The following is a 19707-nucleotide window of genomic DNA, read 5'->3' as shown; positions in this document are numbered from 1 at the left end:
ATAGTCTTTCCAGAATTGAACATGCACACTTAAGACATGATCTGATTAAGATTGAAAATCGGGGATCTATTCCTTCCTTATTTCTGAAATTGATGTCACTTTTAATGCAGACAAATCTCGCTTTAGCTGCTTTGGCTGTCAGATCATACTATGGCCTTATATTGTATTTGCAGTCCAGTAGAACCCCCCCCAGTCTTTTTCAATTTTATATTTATTATGTCATTATTCAACACTCCCTAGTAGAATCAAAGTAAAATCAGGCTTTTAATAGATTGTTCAGCTCATAGCAAGCACTTAATAAATGTTTCATAATTAAAGAGCAGACTCTTCAGAATCAAAATATTTAGAGAAATCTCTACTTTTGATTTCCCCAAAGCCTTAGAATGTCAAGAGTCCACATTTATATAGGGCTTTAAGGTTGATGAAAAACTTTATATATTTCCCTATTTATTCTGGACATATCTTGATTTGTAGATATTTTTCTGTGGGTTATCTCCCTCATTTGATTGTAAAATCCCTGAGGACAAGAACTCTGTTTTGCTCCGTTTTGCATACCCAGTACTTAACACAGTAGTAGGTGCATAGTAGGCAGTTAATAAATGTAGAGGGAATTGAATTCAACCAATAAGGAAATTTGAGAGGTGAGAAAAAAAGAGTAGAAGAAGGAATAGGAAAGACTTTTCACTATTTTGGATCCATTGATTGACATAAAAAAAAAAATCTTTTGGGGCACTAGCAGAGGCAGGATGTTGAATTAATAAAGAGACAGCTTCAAAGTGGAGAAGGCTTGAGTTTGTATCTTGCCTTTCATACATGATGTTTCCATTACTCTGGGGAAGTCATTTAACCTCTCAGCACTCTGCACATCTGGGATTATAAATTACAAAGAAGGTGACTGGTACAGGTAATGCTTCTCACTTGGAAGTTCTTTATACCAATAAATCACAGGCCCAAGTCCAATCAAGATTCTATTCATCTAATATGTAGTTGTTAGTGTTGCTTCCATTGAAAAACTTATCTGTATACACCTTAATTGCATTGTAATGTGCAAGCTGGTTGAAGGCTCCATAATGCCCAGCCTCTAGCAGAGTGCCTGGTACACACTAGTGGCCTAATAGTTGCTTGTGGAATGCAATTAAATGAAACTTTAGAAACTGAAGGCTCAAGACTCTCTAAATCCTGAATGAAACTTAATGATGAATAATCAATTCTGGAGAGAGGTGATAAAAGGTGATTAAAATTTGACATGATTTTGTACAAAATGAGTACTACAAATATCTTGACATTAAATAGGCAGCAATTTCTCAATGGCTTGTTTGTCCCTCCACCAAATAGGAAACAGCTTTGACTTCACTTAGTATTACAGGAAAATATGAGCAGCACTACAGATATAATGGCATTTTCCACAGGCTCATTAGCACATTGATGACTATTAATTTCTGAATTTAATTAATTGAGAGAAATGACACTTTCCTTTAATTTACTTAATTACTCAAATGAATTTTCTAATTAAGATTTACAATCACGAATTTATAAACTCTTCTGAATGAAACCAAACTTTGAGAACTTTTGAAAAAGACTTCTTTGTCTTTTAGACTTATTTTTATCGTTCCCCCACTACTTCTGACAATTCAAAAACAGGAGAAACAATCTTATTTGCTGATAGTTTCCAAATGGAATCTTTAGTTCGACTCACTGAGGTTACTCATTTCCATTTCCCCAACCTCTATGTTACTCTTCATTAAATTCAGATCCCTAAAAGTAAATGACATACATCAGATAAATATATGGCGCGGTTTATTCTCAGTTGCAATAAGTTATACTACTGATAAAAGCAAACATGTTTAGATTTATCAAAACATAAAAATAAATTGACTCCCTAAAAGTGATCCAACTGGAAAATTCATTATGGGACAAAGATGTAAAATGACTTTGTTGCAATCAGCAACCAGCAAACAAAACATCTACTGCTGTTTGTTAATTAGCAAACTAATCAATAAAGCTGCCTCAGGATCATTAAAAGATTTAACTGTACCCTTGTCCTGCTCAATATCATAAGAAGCTGAAGAAGCTAAGTGCTTCTTTAAACTCCCATAAGAAGCTAAATGCCACATATCTCTTAGCAACATCAAAATCACTCAGGAACAATTGGTTCATTAATCCATTCATTTAACAAATTACTTATTGAATGCCTACTCTGTGTTGAGTGTTTCATGAAATGCTATGAACCAAACACAAAATCTGAGAATGATTCACAAGAATTCTCTAATGCTAGTTTTAGTAGGTATCAATTAAATTTTGTAATTCATTTTTTGTTCTTCCTCTCCAGTTTATTAAATAATATTATATTTTTGCCAATCACATGTAAAGATAGTTTTCAACATTCATGCTTTTTATTTTGAGCTTCAAATTTTTTCTCCTCCCCTTTCCAAGACAGCAAGCAATCTAACACATGTTATACATATTCAATCATGTAAACATATTATCGCATCAATTGTATTGTGAAAAGAAGAAAGAGAACAAGAGAGAAAAGCCACAAGAAAACAACAACAAAAAAGTGAAAATGGTATGCTTTGATCTGCATCCTGATCCCATGGATATTGGATAGCATTTCTCTAGATGTGAACAGCATTTTCTATCATAAATTAGAAATTCTAAAAATCAAAGAAGAGATTAATAAAATTGAAAGCAAGAAAACTATTGACCTAATAAATAAAATGAAGAGTTGGTTTATGAAAAACAGGCAAAACTTTAATCAATTTAATTTAAATAAAGAAGAACACCGTTTATGAAAAACAGGCAAAACTTTAATCAATTTAATTTAAATAAAGAAGAAAACCCAAGTACCACTATGAAAAATGAAAAGGGTAAATTCACTACCATTGAAGAGGAAATTTAAGCAATAATTAGGATCTATTTTTTGTCCCACTCTATACCAATAAATCTGACAATCCATATAAAATGGATGGATATTTTCAAAAATAAGAATTGCACAGATTAATAGAAAATAAAATATTTAAATAATCTCATTTTAGAACAAGAAATTGAACAAACCATCAATGAACTCTGTATTGCAGAGAAGAGCTGTCACTCACACTTGATCATGACACAATGTTGCTGTTGCTATGTGCAATGTCCTACTGGTTCTTCTCACTTCACTCAACATCAATTCATTGTTATTCCAGGTTTTTCTGATCATTTTTCTGATAACTTTTCTTATTATTCCTTATAGCACAATAGTATACCGTTACATTCATATACTACAACTTGTTCAGCCATTCCCCAATTGAGGGGATTCCTTTAGTTTCCAATTCTTTACCACCACAAAAAAGAAAAAAAAACTGATATAAATCTTCTTGTACATGTAGTTTATTTCCCCTTTTTAATGACCTCTTTAGTATACAGACCTAGTAATAGGATTACTGGATTAACATTTCTAGTACACTATTGAATAATAGTGATAATGGGCATCCTTATTTTATCTATGATCTTATTGGGAAGGCTTCTAGCTTATTCCGTTACAGATGATTTTTGCTGAAGGTTTTAGATAGATACTCCATTTATTCCTATACTCTCTCCTGTTTTTTAATAGAAATGGGTGCTGTGTTGTCAAAAGCTTTTTTTTCTATTTACTCCTATGATTTCTTATGGTTTTCTTATTGATGTGGTTAATTATGCTGATAATTTTCTTAATAATTGAACCAGTATTGCATTCCTGCTATAAATTCCACCTACTCATAGTATCTTATTCTGGTGATAAATTGCTTGTAACCTCTTTGATAACATTTTATTTTAAAATTTTGCACCAATACTCATTAGGAAAATTGGTTGATACTTTTCTTTCTCTGTTTTGACTTTTTCTGGCTTAGATGTCATTGTCATTTTGTGTCATAAAAGGAATTTGGCTATATTTTTTGAAATAGAATGTATAATATAGAAATGAATTATTCTTTAAAGTTTGATAGAATTCATTTGTAAATCATCTGTCCCTGGAGATTTCTTCTTATGGACTTCATTGATGGTTTGTTCAATTTTTTATTCTAACATAAGGTTATTTAAATATTTTACTTCCTTTTCTATTAATTTCTATCCATGCAATTCTTATTTTTGTAAATATTAATCCATTTTATATGGATTGTCAGATAGGCAAAAAATAGATATTGATTATCACTGAAATTTCCTCTTCATTGGTAGTGAATTAACCCTTTTCATTTTTGGTACTGGTAGTTGGATTTTCTTCTTTCTTTTTTTAAAAATTAAATTGATTAAAGTTTTGACTTTTTTTCATGAACCAGCTCTTCATATTATTTATGAGGTCAATAGTTTTCTTTCTTTCAATTTTATTAATCTCTTTGATTTTTAGAATTTGGAAAATCAAATTTTAGAATTTAATTTGGTATTTAATTGGGGATTTATACTTAGTTATTTTTCTAATTTTTTAAGCTGCATGCACATGCCTGATTCATTGATCTGCTCTTTCACTCTTTTATTCATGTAAGCATTTAGAGATATAAAATTTTCCCTAGGTATTCATTTGGCTGCATTCCATAATTTTGGAGATGTTTTTTAATTGTCATTCTCTTTGATGAAACTATTGATTGTTTCTATAATTTTTTGTTTGATCCATTGATTCTTTAGGATTAGATTATTTAGTTTTCAAATAATTTTAAATCTATATTTTTCATGATCCTTTATTATCCATATTTTTACTTTATCATTATCTGAAAATGATGCATTTAATATTTGTGTCTTTCAGCATTTGTTTGTGAAGATTTTATAACCTAATGCATGGTCACTTTTTCTGTAGATGCTATGTATTGAGAAAAAAATACTATTTCCATTCAATTTTGTCCAAAGGTCTATTTTTCTAAAAGTCTACTTACTTCTTTCTTTTTTTTCTTTTTTCTTTTGTGGTTAGATTGATCTAGTTCTGAGAAGGGGACTAGTATAACTAGAATAGTTTTGCCACATATTTCTTCCTATAACTCACTTAACTTCTCTTATAATTTGGCCGCTTTGCCATTTGATACATTGATTTTTAATACTGATATTACTTCATTGTCTACGGTATCTTTTTAAAGCAAGATGTAGTTTTCTTCCTTGTTTCTTTTAATTTAATTTAATTTTTGCTTTTGCTACCCCTGATTTTTTTTAAACTTCAGTTGAAGCATTATATATTCTGCTCCAGCCTTTTACCTATTCCCTGTGTCTTCACATGTATTAACTGGAGAATTCTGGTTTTAAATTTATTCTGTTATTCACATTTGTTTTATGGGAGAGTTTATCCCATTTACATTCATGATTTTGATTACAAAATGTTTATTTTTCTCTATCTTATTCCCCCATTTTTCATAATTTTCCCTTCTTTCACTCTATCGCTCACCAGTGTTTTATTTATGACCACCAAGTCCCCCAAATTTTCCTCTCTTCTACTAACTCCCTCCTTTTCTTTCCCCTTTCCTTTTTTACCCAATTGAGTCTGTATGTTATTCCCTCTTTGAGCCAAATCTGGTAAGAGTAAGCTTCAAACAATGCTCACTCTCTCCCCTCTTTCATTCTCTTATGATAGGCTCTTTATGTGACATAATTGACCTCCCCCTTTCCTTTTCTCCCAGTATGATTCTTTTTTTACTCCTTAATTATTTTTATCATTACATCAAAGTCAATTTATACTCACATGATAGTCTAAGTATACTCCTTTTAACTTCCCTATTAGAGATACAGTTTTCAAGTTACAAATATCATTTTCCCAGAGAGAGTTGTAAACAGCTTAATCTCACTGAATAATTTTGTTCTCTTTTTTAAAATTAATTTTATAAATTATAATTTTTTGACAGTACATATGCATGAGTAATATTTTTTTACAATATTATCCCTTGTATTCATTTTTCCAAATTTTCCCCTCTCTTCCTCTATTCCCTCCTCTAGATGACAGGCAATCCCATACATATTAAATGAATCTCACTGAATAATATATATTTCTTTCCTGTTTAACTTTTAATGTTTCTCCAGAATCTTATAATTGAAGATCAAATTCTCCATTCAACTCTGGTCTTTTCATCAGGAAAGCTTGAAAGACTCCTATTTCATTGAATTCCCATCTTTTTTCATGAAAGATTTTGCTAAATTTTTCTTGGTAGTTGATTCTTGCTTGTAACCCTAGCTCTTCTGGAATATCATATTCCTAGCCCTCTGATCCTGTAATGTAGAAACTACTAAATTCAGTGTAATCCTGACTGTGACTCCTTAATATCTGATTTGTTTCTCATATTTTGCTTGCAGTATTTTCTCTTTGACCTGACAGTTCAGGAATTTGGCTACAATATTCCTTGGAGTTTTCATTTTGGGATTTTTTTGAGTAGGTAATCAGTTGATTCTTCCAAGGTCAATTTTACTCTCTGGTCCTAGAATGAGAGAATTTTTTTTTTATTATTATTTCTTGAAATATGCTGTTCAGGTTCTTTTTCTAAATTTTTGATCATGGCTTTCATGTATGATAATAATTCTTAAATTATCTCTCCTGGATCTATTTTTTTTAAGTCAGTTGGTTTTTCAAAGAGATATTTTAGATTTTCTTCTATTTTTTTTTTCATTTTACTGATTTTGTTTGATTCTTGCTATCTCATAGAGTCATTAGCTTTCATTTGCCCAATTTTAATTTTTAAGTAATTGTTTTCTTCAGTTTGCTTTGGTACCTCCTTTTTTATTCGGCCAATTCTACCTTTTTAACAATTGTTTTCTTTGGTGGATTTTTTCTATTTGACTAATTCTATATTTTTAAAGAGTTGTTTTTTTTAATCAATTTTTGCTTCCTTTTCCAAAATGTTAATTCTTCCTCTTACTCTATAATTCTCTTATATAACTCTCATTTCTTTTCCCTATTTTTTGTTCTACATCTTTTGAGTTTCTAAATTCCTTTTGAGAAGTCCTCTTGGAAGAGGACTTTTTGGGCTTGACACAAAATCATATTTTAAGGCTTCCTATATAGATATTTTGACATTAATATTCTCTTTTGAGTTTGTGTTTTGATTCTCCCTGTTGCCATAATAGAGTTCTATAATCAGGACTTTTTATTTTTGCTCATTTTAAAAAGTTAAGCTATGCTCCTGGGACACAGAGGAACTGTCCCAAGCTTTTTATGTTGAGGGCTAGGGGTCTAGCCACTGGCTTTCTGCACTTGGGACTTGGATACTGATGGCTGCTCATTGCATTAGGATAGTCTAGCCTAGTCATTCCTATTGTGCCCTGGGTTCTGGGGCTGGCAGTTGTCCTGCTGTACTACTGGCCTGTTGAGCCAAAACCATGGGGAATCAGTTGCTGATATGTACTGTGGTTAATAACCTTCTGTGGGCTTGACTAGACACTGCATATACAGGGATGTGTTCCCCTTCTACCCAACTGAGAAAGACCTTTCCTGAATTTTTTCTGAGTTCTCTTGAAACTCGATATAACATTGTTTGTGAGAAAAACTGGGGAGAGATCAGGAAGTTTACTGGCTTCTCTCCATCATTATTTAAAAAAAATAAATTTTTATTGATATTTTCTTACTTTTTGTAACAAAATTATTTAGATATAGTCTGATCAAGTGAAGAGAGGCATAATCTGGAAATATGGATTTGGATCTACTTCCTAAGCAAACATGTATGGGTTACTCTGGCACAGTACTGCCTAAAAGCTTCTCAGTAGATCTAAGAAGGGTTCTAAGGAGAACCAAGCATAGAACTGATACAATCCTTGGGTGATTAAGGCCATAGATCAGAAAAGCCAAGTGACATAAGTAATGGAGCACTAGATTTACAAGTCTGATAAGCCTAGATTAAAGTCTTGCCTCTGGAAATTATTAGTTGGTTGATCATAGAAATATATTTGCTTTCCCTCTCCTAAAGTAAGAGTAACTTTTTTTTTGTGTGTGTGTGATTTACAAGGTTAGAGATTTGCCTAAGGCACTTGAGTTCACTTTGCCCAATTGATCAGGGTCAGCACCTGAATTCAGGACAGCTCTCAATCCATTATACCATGCTGTACCATCTCATTGTATAAATGAGATGTATTACTCTTATCATCATCTCTCTTATTTGTAAATTAAGGAAATAAACTTTGCTATAATTCTCATTCCACCTGTTAAGATAGGAAACTACAAAGATCTGGAGTTCTCCAAGATTCTTAGATGGACCAAAACTATTCTTGGGACAGATTTGTACTTAATAGCCTTTCTTTTTCCTAAGGTTTCTCTTGCTACCATCTTGAATGGACTGATAAGTTAGCCAACATTTACTAGGTGCCTTCCCTATTCCAGACAGTGTGAGAAGAAGACAGACAAAAGGCAGGAACTCCTGCTCAAGTCATTTATAATCTCAGTCCCAGACTAACTTTGGCTAGATGTATCACAGATAAAGTCACTGAACCTAAAAGCTTTGTGTGCAACACTATAGTTAGTGAATCCTCCATGGAGACAAAATAAGGAGACAGGACAGTAGCTGCTCCTGAATATCTAGGAAAAGTCCACACTCCACAAATACTTCAAAAGAAATTTTGGTCTGGTAGATTATATACCTTGTACAGTAGGGTCTCCTTAACTACATGAATATGGGGATATGGACACAAAAAATAGAGCATTGGTGGAAGAGAAGAAAACAAGCATTTAATTAAGCCCATATTATATACTAGGAACTGTGCTAAGTACTTTACAAATAGAGGAAAATAGACAAAAATAACATTTTATTATCTTTGGTTCTTTGAAGGTGACAAACAGGAAGGTCAACCTTTCCCCAACATAATGGCATCTCCCCTAAAACTATCAATATTAATTTCCACTGTGAGTATTCACCATAAAAAGAAGACTTCTGAAGAAAACAGATGCATCTACTTGCTTCCAATCCCAACCACCTCAGTACTTACTCCTGGAATATCCCTCATTTTTATTGGTTAAATCCTAGAGTCTTACCTCATAGTAACTCTGAACAGCATTCATGAAGGCTTCATCAGCCACAATCTGAGTCTCTCCATTGAGGAAGGCCTGGAAACGATCTTTGACTGTTTGTAGCTGCTGTTTGCTGATCTAGAAAAGAGAGACAGGAATTAATTAGAATTTCTAGAGAAGAATGAATAAGGTTCAAGAATTAAGTTTTTCTCAAATCAATCAAGAAGGCTCTGATTGACTATTTGGCAGAGACAAAGGTTTATGGACATCCTAAGATATACTTATCTTAGTGGAAGCAAAACAAAACTTTGTTAAATATTTCCAATGGCAGAATTGCAAACTTAGGAATGGTTTGTACTTGACTGTGACCTTTTATTATCATATTCACCATTAAAAACAGATATATTTAGGTGGTGATACATCTATACCCACAAGATATATCAAAGTCTTAGGATATAGGAATTAAAGTTTTTCATAGTCATAGCTTCATTGAATTTCAACAAGAATAAATCACAATACTTCAGACACAAGGATTTTTATAAGAAATCTATAGCCCAAACCCCTCTAAAAGCATGAATTATATCTTTAACAAGTAGGCTTTGCTAGAAGACTTCCAGTGATGGGGACCTCACTACCCTCCACAACAATCTAAATCTATTCATTTATGTTTATAAATATATATGCTAATTTGTTGTAAATTATACATACACACACATTTCTTCCCAAGTACTTTTTCCTAATAGAGATGCCAGAGGGCTTAGAACTATATTAAGTATGAATCTTCTTTCTATTTATCCACTCATCCACCCATCCATCAATTTAAAGCAACTTGGGGTACAGTGAATAGAGGGCTGGACCTGGCTGTAGGAAGATCTAAATTCAAATGCTGTCTCAGATACTTATTATGTTATCAGAGGAAAGTCATTTAACCTGTTTGCCTCAGTTTCCTCAACTGGAAAATAGGGATAATAGTGTTAAGTGTCTGAGGCCAGATTTGATCTCAGGTCCTCCTGACTTCAGGGTTGGTGCTCTATCCACTGCACCATCTAGTTGTCCCCACAAGTCTGCCTTTTGTAGGGATCAAATGACATAATATTTGTAAAGTTCTAGCATACTCCCTAGTGTATAGGATGGGCTATATATAAGTAGAAGTTCCCTTTCCTACCTCACATCAATTGCAGAAATTAGAGTCCCACATTTCCAGTAGCCCTATGGAACATCTCCAATAAGATGTTACACAGGAACCTCAAACTCTTCAAGTACAAAACTCAATTTATTATCTTCACACACACACACACACACACACACACACACACACACACAGCTCTTCCCCTCATCCCACCTTTAAATCTTTATTGATAGAATTGTTATTCTTCCAGTCAGCTCAAAATCTTTAATTTGTCTTTAGGTTTTGACCTCCCTTCAAGTCTGTCCCTATCCCCTTGTGATCAGTTTTCACCAAGTTTTATGATTCCACTTTCATAACTATCAATTCTATCTCCCATCCTCTTATGCAAATTATTGGGTAACAAAGGCAGAATTTTAGTTCCTGATATCAAATCCAGTGTTCCATCTACTATATGACATAATAAATACCCCTTGAATTTATACCTTCATCACTTTTCATTTAGACTATTATACTCATCTTTCCTAGGATCTGCCTTTCCAATCCTACATGCCTTCAAAAATAAGCTTTCTGAGACACAGATATAGCCATGTCCTCCCCTCTTCAAAAATCTTCCGTGGTTTCTACTGTTCAAGGTAAAGATACAATGACCTTAATCTGACATCTAAAGCTTTTCACAATGAAAGCTTTGTATCCTCCCTTTCAACCATATTTCTCTTCACTTATTAAATGACTTCTTTATTGCAGCTAAACTGAATAAGTAGGTATTCCCTGCTCATATCTTGCCTTCTCTTATTTCTATAAATTGAACTTGTAAATACTTTCTCCATATCTGTAATATCTGTTGAAATTCATTCCTTTCTTCAATATGTATCACAGAGATTATGTCCATCAGGGAGCTTCCTCTAATTCTCCTAGTTGTGAGTATTCTTTTCATCATATTTCTTCTAACACTTTGTCTCCACCATGATTCTTTACCCTTATTGCAGTCTACCCTGTACCGTATTTATTTATATATAAACCACAACTCTATTAGGTTATAAATTCAATGGGGGCAGGGCCCAGACTCATTTAATCTATGTTTTCTGGAGCCAAACACAAGTCTGTTCTACAGAGCAAGAGTAGAAGAGATATTTGAAGCATTTGCTGTTGATTTTAAGGATTTGTATGGTTCTAGTCATCTCATTCCCAAAACTTTGAATATATGAATATTCATATATGATAGATGAGTATTAGATTTTATAAGAACATGTTTATAGAATGCTGTAGAATTCAAAAAGTGTTCAAATACAATATCCACTGCTAATGTATCACTCAAAAATGGAATACCACATATTACAAATTTTGGTTCCAAGTACAATTAAAATTTATCTCCATTTTTCTTTGTTCACAGTATAATGTAAGATGTTATTGACAGAGGGCTCAAATGTTGCCTTTAAGTTATACTAGTTCTGTCACCCTGGGTAAGTCAAGTAAGTTTTAACAGCTTCAAAGCTGTGAGCTCACTGCAAAATTGAGACAGTAACTGCAGCACTTGTCATTGGATTTTTTGTAAAGCACTTTGCAAAACTTAAAGTCTTTTGTTACTTGATAATGATATCTTTCCTTTCCCTTTCACTCAAAGTATCTAGTATTCTAAGCAGTCCTCATTTCCTCCCTTGATGAAGCAAGAAACTGAAAGCCATCCACAAGAATGAGTCAGTTGTCTTTCTGAGTAAATATCTGTCTTTTAAAAGAAAACTATGGGAAAAAGGATGGGGATTAACATAAAGACTGGATCTTTAATGGTTGAATTTTAAATCAGAACAACTATTGGGTGCTTGGGTTTTTAATCTGAACTTTAGTCAATATTTCACCAGATGATTTTATGGCTTTTATAAAGTTATGCTTAAGGAGACCTTAAGTTCCAACAAGAAAATATGATAAATAGAGAAGGTCCATTCTTTGATTATAATCTTCAATACAAAGGTCGATTCATATTTTTCAAAAATGTTGACCATATATCTCTTAAGAAAGAATGAACGATGCAATCCAATCCAATCAATATTTATTAAGCACTGAAATTCTGGTCTTAGAGATATGATCATAGAAACTCGGAATTTGTGAATGACACACATGGATTTTGGCAAATGGGATCACCTCACACCTCCCAAACATATCTTTATGAGTGAGAAATATGCTTGAAGACTGGTGTCATTTCCTTTCCAAGTTGAAGAAAGTTCTTTTTTATCTTTTTTGGGGGGATGATTTGCATTTGTATTCCCAGGATGTCACACAGTGACTATATATAGTAAATGCTTAATAAATGTTTGTTGACTTTACCTGAGACAGAGACAGCAATTAACTTGTATAATCCATAACATTCTGTCTCTAGATATTTCCTTTCAACCTATCAAATCTTGTCTGTCAGAGAGGGCTTTGATATACTGATTATAATGGTGATTTGTTTTGGTTGGGGTTCACATGTGTTTTCTAGTAACCCTCAAACCTTCTATATGAGTGCCCATGCATGTCCTTTACAAGAAAAACTCAGAATACTCTGGTCAGGAGATTTATTTAAAGTAGAAATTAACCCCAAATTTCACAGTGTTCATTCCCCATTATGAAACCTGATTAAATTAAAAAGTGATTCAAGAGCCTTTAATTGCCCTCAAGGGATAAGTAAAAAGTATATAATCATATTTCTGTAAAGCCATCCAAAGCTATCCACATCTGTTTATTCATTACATTAATCAAGAAACTGACATCTCTTTGCACTATCAAATCCATGTTTTCTTCTTCAGCAAGAAACTCTTATACTTGATAAATTAGGGTTTGTATCACCTTACCAAAATATTTTCTTCTAATTTTGTATTCTTTACATAACATTCTTCTCACTTTCAATATTGTGTATATATTTACATAACATATTCCAAGGAAGATATTTTATTTCCATGGCTTAAGGAAAGGAAAAAAAAAACCTTTTAAAGAATTTATGACTAATGTAAATAAGTAGGTAGTTCTAGCAGGAGCTGTGGGGCAAATAGGTATCAGTGTTGCTTGGTTTTATTCTTAGAACTCTCTTTAAAATTAAAAACAATATTTGGAAATTTGGGCAATTAAAAAATGATTCTCTTGCATGCATTTCCCTGTACCTTAAAGGCTTTCGTTTACTAATTAATTTTCTTTTCCAAAAATATGTTAAGTGCCTACTCTGTGTAGGATAGCTTTCTAGTTTGTTCCCTTCTTTCTTTTTTTCATCTTCTTCAACAGACTTCTCATTTGAAGTCAAAGAACCTGGGTGCAAATCTAACTGTGCCATTTATTTACTATGTGTAGGACTGTGGGAGAATTATGTAATCCCTTTAGTCCTCCCTTCTTTGTGTATAAATGAGAGGGTTAAACTGGATAATCTCTAAGGTTGCTTTTGACTCTAAATTTCTAATCTCATTATCTGATGATAGCACTTGTCTGAAATCAGATGAAAGCACTTGGATAAAAGGGACTTCAAAAGATTATTTTCTGTAGCTCCTATAGTTTTTGTGCATCATCCCTAATAGTTGATGAGCATTGCAGAAGAATTCAGGTATAGATGGATGATAAGATCATAGATCTAGAGCTGAAATAGACTTTATGATGTCATCAAGTTCAACCCTCTCTTTTACAAGTATAAGGTTCCAAGTGAATTGCCCAGAGTCACACAAATATGTCCTTCACCTATGACTTGGATGAGCCACTTCTGAATGACACAATTCTGTGAAGTTCTGTGATATTCAGAAATGAGGAATCCACTTAGTTCTCTGTGTGTCATTTGGATGTGGTATGTACTTTCAGTTTTGGAACATGAAAGGTGTAAACTTTGACCAAGTTTCCTTACATAAGAGATTCTTTATCTAGCATCCAATTTCAGGGAAACTATGAACTTGGATGGGAAAAAATCTTTATTTTCCTTAAACTCAAATTTAAAATGAGCATTTCTTTCATTTAAAAAATAATTCATTACTTCATTAAAAAGTAATTTTGGGAAGGATCCATTAGATTTCATCAAACTCCTAAAGAGGTCCTTAGCACAAAAAAGATTAAGAAGCATGGCCTTATAGCCATGTTTTCCCTTCCTTTGTTTTTACTTCTTTTTCTCTCATTATAGTTATTCATCCCTCTTTCTCACCTTACACTCATGAACAGATTACTTTTGTTCTCTTATTCTTCTCATTACCTCAGGTCTTTCAGTCTTTGAGTTGGGAAAAATTGACAGTAGAAAGATGTAAACTTCAAAGTCAAGGGATTTCTTGGTTCTAGTTTGGGATACATCATTGACTTCTAATATGAATTTGACTTATCTCTTAGACAAAGGGGGTTAGGTTAGCTAATCTGTGAGGTAGCGTCCAACTCTAAAATTGGAGTTCAATGTTACATTGTGCATTGGAAATTTTCATAATGAAGTTATCACTAACAATTATTTTGAATGTTTCCTAGAAGTCAACTTTAGAAGATCCAACAGTGATGAACCTCAAAGATTTTAGTCAGAAGGTTTTGCATTTTAACCTTGTCATGCCAATTGTAAATATGTCTACAAAATAACCATGCCAGGCATGGGGGGGGGGATGGTTAATAGGGAGCTTCAAGGAGGACTATCAAAACTATAATTTCCCAAAAGAATACCAATTTAGATGATCAGATATACAAAACCAGAATCAGGACAGGGTAATGGGGGCTTTGCCTCAGGGAAAAACATTGAAAAGGAGCTGGCAATCTTTGTACTCTTTCTACAGCTAAGAAAATTGCATTTAGCTCCTGATGTAATTAGTGAGAATAATTAGTGAAGATTGGACACTACCAGACACCATGCCCTTCTCTTTCACCACTCAAGGACAGGACTTGGGTTACTCTAGGGAGGGGAAAGTATTTCTTTAGATACAGTTGTTGAGGAGAGGAGAAAGGTACTTTATGACATCAGACCATGAGGGACAAAAGCAGGGATGTTCTGAGGAAGTGAAAGTGATTTCCTAAAAGCGAAGTTTATATGAAAAAGGAAACTGCAGGGAACAGTCTTTTATGGAGAAGTGAATAAATTCTGTCTTGGTTTACTTTGTTATCTGTTTTTGCATCTCTGTCTGTCCTTGTCTCTTTGTCTCTTTTGGTTTCCTCCATCAATGTCCCTGTCTTTTTGTCTTTTTCTGCCTCTGTCCCTCTCTTTATTCCTACTTCCCTTCTGTTTGCCTCTGGCACACATGCACACATACACACATGTGCACATATAAACAGAACAAAATCCTGACTCAAAATCCTGCTGCTGTAAGCACCCAGTAGCTTATTTTACTTATTTATTGATAGAAGAATTCTATTCTAAAGAATAGCAGAACATTATTTTCTCTTTATCAAACCGTACTATTTTGCAGTTATAAAGACATGATTCTGGGGAAATTTCCAACTTCTAGGGATTTGTAATCAGCTGATTGCTATCCTTAGAAGATGAAAAGAAGAGAAACTAAATGAACTGTGATTGTGAGTTTCTCTTATGAATTTCTTTGCCTTTTCCCTCTCCACTTGTCATCAACCTGTGGTTCACAAAAACTTAATTTAACATCAGGGAAAACCTTTCTCGTTATTTTAATGTTCTTTCTACTAAATAATCACATATTCAGCTGGGAATATTCACACATCAAATATCAGGGTAGAATATGTTAATTCTCTGAGGGAGGGACTGTTTTATGTGTGTGTTTGTATCCTCAACACTTAGCACAGTGCCTGGCACATAGTAGCTGCTTAAGAAAACCTTGCTCTCTTTCTCCCTTCCCATTTTTTTCTTTTCTTCCTCCTCTTTCTTTCTTTCTTTCTTTCTTTCTTTTTCTCTTTCTTTCTTTCTTTCTTTCTTTCTTTCTTTCTTTCTTTCTTTCTTTCTTTCTTTCTTTCTTTCTTTCTTTCTTTCTTTCTTTTTCTTTCTTTCTTTCTTTCTTTCTTTCTTTCTTTCTTTCTTTCTTTCTTTCTTTCTTTTTTTCTTTTTCTTTTTCTTTCTCTCTCTTTCTCTTTCTCTCTCTTTTTTTTTCTCTCTCTCTTTATTTCTTTCTCTTGCTTTCTTCTGAATATCATTTATGTAAAGCCCAAAGAACAGAAAAGGTCTCTCTTGGTTTGGAATAAATAGTGCCCTCTGACTAAAGCACTCCCTGCCCCAGTGCCCTTCTTTGTCCTCATGTGTTGTATAACGTCCAAATGCTTATACCTGTTGTTTAAACCTAATTGTTGAGCTGGTTCCCAGACAGAAAACTCAATTTCAGATAAAGCCTACAGCTCTGGCCTAGCTCAGCAAGGCTTCTATACTGATCAAGTCTGTGATGCTGGGAGTTCCCCATCCAGCTGGCCTGCTCTGCAGAGATATTATCAGGGACCATCCCCCTGCTGTTAGAAATGTAATTTCCCCTTTACTTATCTTTTCCATTGCTTTCCTAACATTCTTTTTGCTACTATATTGGTTCTTGTTGCTATGGTATCCCCCATGATGCTGAACTTAGACATCCCCTTCTCACCCATTTCCAGTTTACAAATGGGCTGCACTTAGCAGGTGTTTGATAAATGTTTGTTGAATTTGAACCTGAATGGAATCTTTTAGAAATAGCCAGGCTCCGGTAGGATGCAGAAACTCTTTAAATGGATGCAGTCTTTATTTCTTTAAGGGCACATTGCTAAGTAGCTTATTTTAAATATCATATAAATATCAAGAATAGAAATTATTTTGTGAAATAATTTTGAAACTAGGCTTCCTAGGGGGTTTCTGAATGAACTACACCACTGGTTTTTTAAATAGCTGTTAAATATCCAAGGATTTCTTTGTTGATATTTTATTGCAAATGTCAAAAAGAAAACCAGAGAGTATGGGGATTGCTTTTGGGTCCCCTATTATTTATCCTTCTCATAATCATAGCTAACATTTATAGTGTGCTTCAAGTTTGTAAAGGGAATTTGAAATTTTATTCCTTAACCTTTCTGAGCCCCAGTTTGCTTTTCTGTAAACCAAAGGAGTTGGACTAGAGGGATTCAGATGGACCCTGCCAACTCTAGAGTTAGAATCAATTATATTAGTAATAAAAATCAAGTTCACTAATCTCTATTAGATAATTTCATCGCCTTTCTTCTTTTTGAAAATTGACCAAATTCAAAGTATACTAAAAACATACCTCAAGAATGACAAACCTTTTAAAGATCATGATTTCCTTTTTTTTTTTTTTTTTTTTTTTTTTGCAGGTGTGTATGTGTGTGACATGCACATGTCTCTCTCTGTGTGCTATGGTTGGATATCTTTATGCACAATGTCACACTTCAATAATTTGTTGGCAAGTTTTCCTGAATATTTTTTTAATTCTCCTCCTTATTTTTTCTTTTCTATTATTTTTGTCCTTTATTCTTGAAGAGAACCAAGATGACATCAATGCAGGCAAAATATAATATGTTTGACTATCTGACCAAGACAAGTTTAGAAGGCTTTATCATATTTTGGGCACAAGTAGTTCATAAGAACGCTAGGAGTGAGATGTCTAAATTTCCACATCCCATGTTTCTTTTGAGTTACTGCTTTGTTCATACAGCGTGGCACTCTCTTGATGTGGCAAACCATGCCGGGCAGTCCTATGCCATTATCCCTCATATCTGACACTTGATTTAAAAAAAAAAAAGACTATTTCTTTTGCTGTAAGGGATAACTCTTTGTATAAATGAGAGGGAAAGTGTATATTGGGAATGAAGGGTAAATAAAAACTAAAGATGTCAATAAGTATTTCAAAGGAAAAGAAAATCTATTATCTACTGCAGTTTTGGTGTCAGTGTCTTGTTTCTGAATTTAAGATCTCCAAGCTAAAATTTATGTTAGGTATAATGGTGTACATACTATTGCCTTGTACCATACAAGGCCACGATATCATTACTGAAATGACTAATCATTTGGGGGAGAGGAGCTGAGGGATATGATGTAAGAAAATATAGGTAAACTGCTATTCCTGAGACAGTTTTTTTTTCTTTCTAGTGTGAGTGTCTGGAAATAGATGCAAGTTCTTAATTTGAATCTTCTACTAAACTGATGCCCCACTTCCTCAGAAAGATAATGGGGTGAATGTCATTTATTTTAAAGTTATTAAACTTCTTCTTGAAAAGACAATTATTACTGTGACCCTCCTTTCCATCTTATGTTTTATTCAGCAAGAATTAAACATATCCTTTGAATCAGGCCTTTTATTAGGTATGGGGGCATAGAACCAAAACCAACAACAAAAAATAGTTCTAGATCGCAGGAGGTTTATATTTTAATGGGAAAGGACAGAAATACCACATTTATACCTAATGAATACAGTCCAATGCTTAAAAAAAAATTCCTGCTGAGTTCAGTTCTCCTTGAGGAGCGTAACACTGCTAACAAGATCTAGTTGTCTCAAACTAAAACCCTGTTAGGATTGTTTATGTACAGAAATAACTCACAGTAAAAGTAAATAACACTATTTCCCTTCTTCAGCTTCATCTGCTGGTCTTTTGAGCCAAATACTACTAAGATATGCCCATTGCAAGGAGGATTTGCTTTTACTCCAGTTGGACTTAATTGCCAGTTTCCCATTGAGAAATTTCTCACCAATCCTGGACATTCTGCCTCTGGGAGCTTAGCCTACTGTAGGCAGACCAAAGTTGAAGGTTTCTTTTCAGGTTTGCACTTTACATTTTAGGGGAAATAAAGGCAAACAGAGTGATGGAAAAGCCTTGTAGTTTGTGCTGAATGGCAATCAATGGAAGGTACTAGGAATGTTGGGACTAGGGAGGAGAGAAGATAACAGCAAATGATGGTTTTCTTCAAGTATGTCAAGGATTCTCTTTTGAGGAAGAGATTAGATTTGTTCTGTCTTGGCCCAGAGGATGAAATCAGGAACAATGGGTATAATTTGTGGAAGAAGCAAGTTTAGTCTTAAAAATAAGAGGGCCAACCCCTACCCCTCCCAACCATGAGAGCTTATTAGAAGTAGAATGGCTTGTGTTACATTAATAGGTTTCCTGTCCTCAAAAGCCTCCAGGAAGAAGCTAGATGACCACTTGTTGGACTGCTTTAAAGGGAATTCTTCTTTAAATGTGAATTGGGATAGATGGCCTGTCAGGCTCTGACATTTTGTGAAACATAGAGGCAGCTACTAAGTAAAGATCCTCTCTTAAATAAAAATAAAGGTTTTGTGGTAGATATTGTATTATCATTTCAATTTCATGTGGAGATATAAAAGGAAATATTGGTCACAAAGGTAAGGAGATTCAAAACTAAACTCTTTTAAGTAAAACAAATAGCTGCCTCATGACTGTTTTCATACTATTTGCTGCATTTCATGAAATAATATAACTTAGATATTTGCCACAAAAATATTAAATGCAAATATTGCTTGGGGGGTTAAAGATCTAAAGTGAAATAGGATTTTATTCAAACTAATTCCTAAGTAAAATATTTTTGGGGGAAGGTTAAGGAGTTTTGAGAGGAATAGGATTACAAGTTCATTAGATCACACATAGGTCTAAAGATATATGACATGGGTCATCTAGATGAGACAGTGAATGAAGTATTGGATATGAAGTTAGGAGGACCAGAGTTCAAAATCAGAGTTCAAAATTATTAGCTGTGTTAAATCTAGTAAGTCACTTAACCCCAATTGCCTCCCCCAAAAAGGCC

The 19707-nt window shown here is 33.6% G+C and overlaps 1 protein-coding gene across 16 annotated transcripts in view; it reads right to left on the bottom strand.

Annotated features, from left to right (window-relative positions):
* Positions 1–19707, bottom strand: part of CADPS (calcium dependent secretion activator) — a 550474-nt gene that overhangs the window by 456433 nt on the left and 74334 nt on the right. For all 16 annotated transcript variants that reach the window (XM_074284209.1, XM_074284210.1, XM_074284212.1 and 13 more), the window contains exon 2: positions 8945–9058. In XM_074284209.1, coding sequence (XP_074140310.1) covers positions 8945–9058 — 114 coding nt within the window. The remainder of the gene's footprint in view (positions 1–8944; positions 9059–19707) is intronic.

Source organism: Sminthopsis crassicaudata, chromosome 1 (assembly GCF_048593235.1).
Source record: "Sminthopsis crassicaudata isolate SCR6 chromosome 1, ASM4859323v1, whole genome shotgun sequence".
NCBI lineage: Eukaryota > Metazoa > Chordata > Mammalia > Dasyuromorphia > Dasyuridae > Sminthopsis > Sminthopsis crassicaudata.
This window is presented reverse-complemented; position numbering and strand designations above follow the sequence as displayed.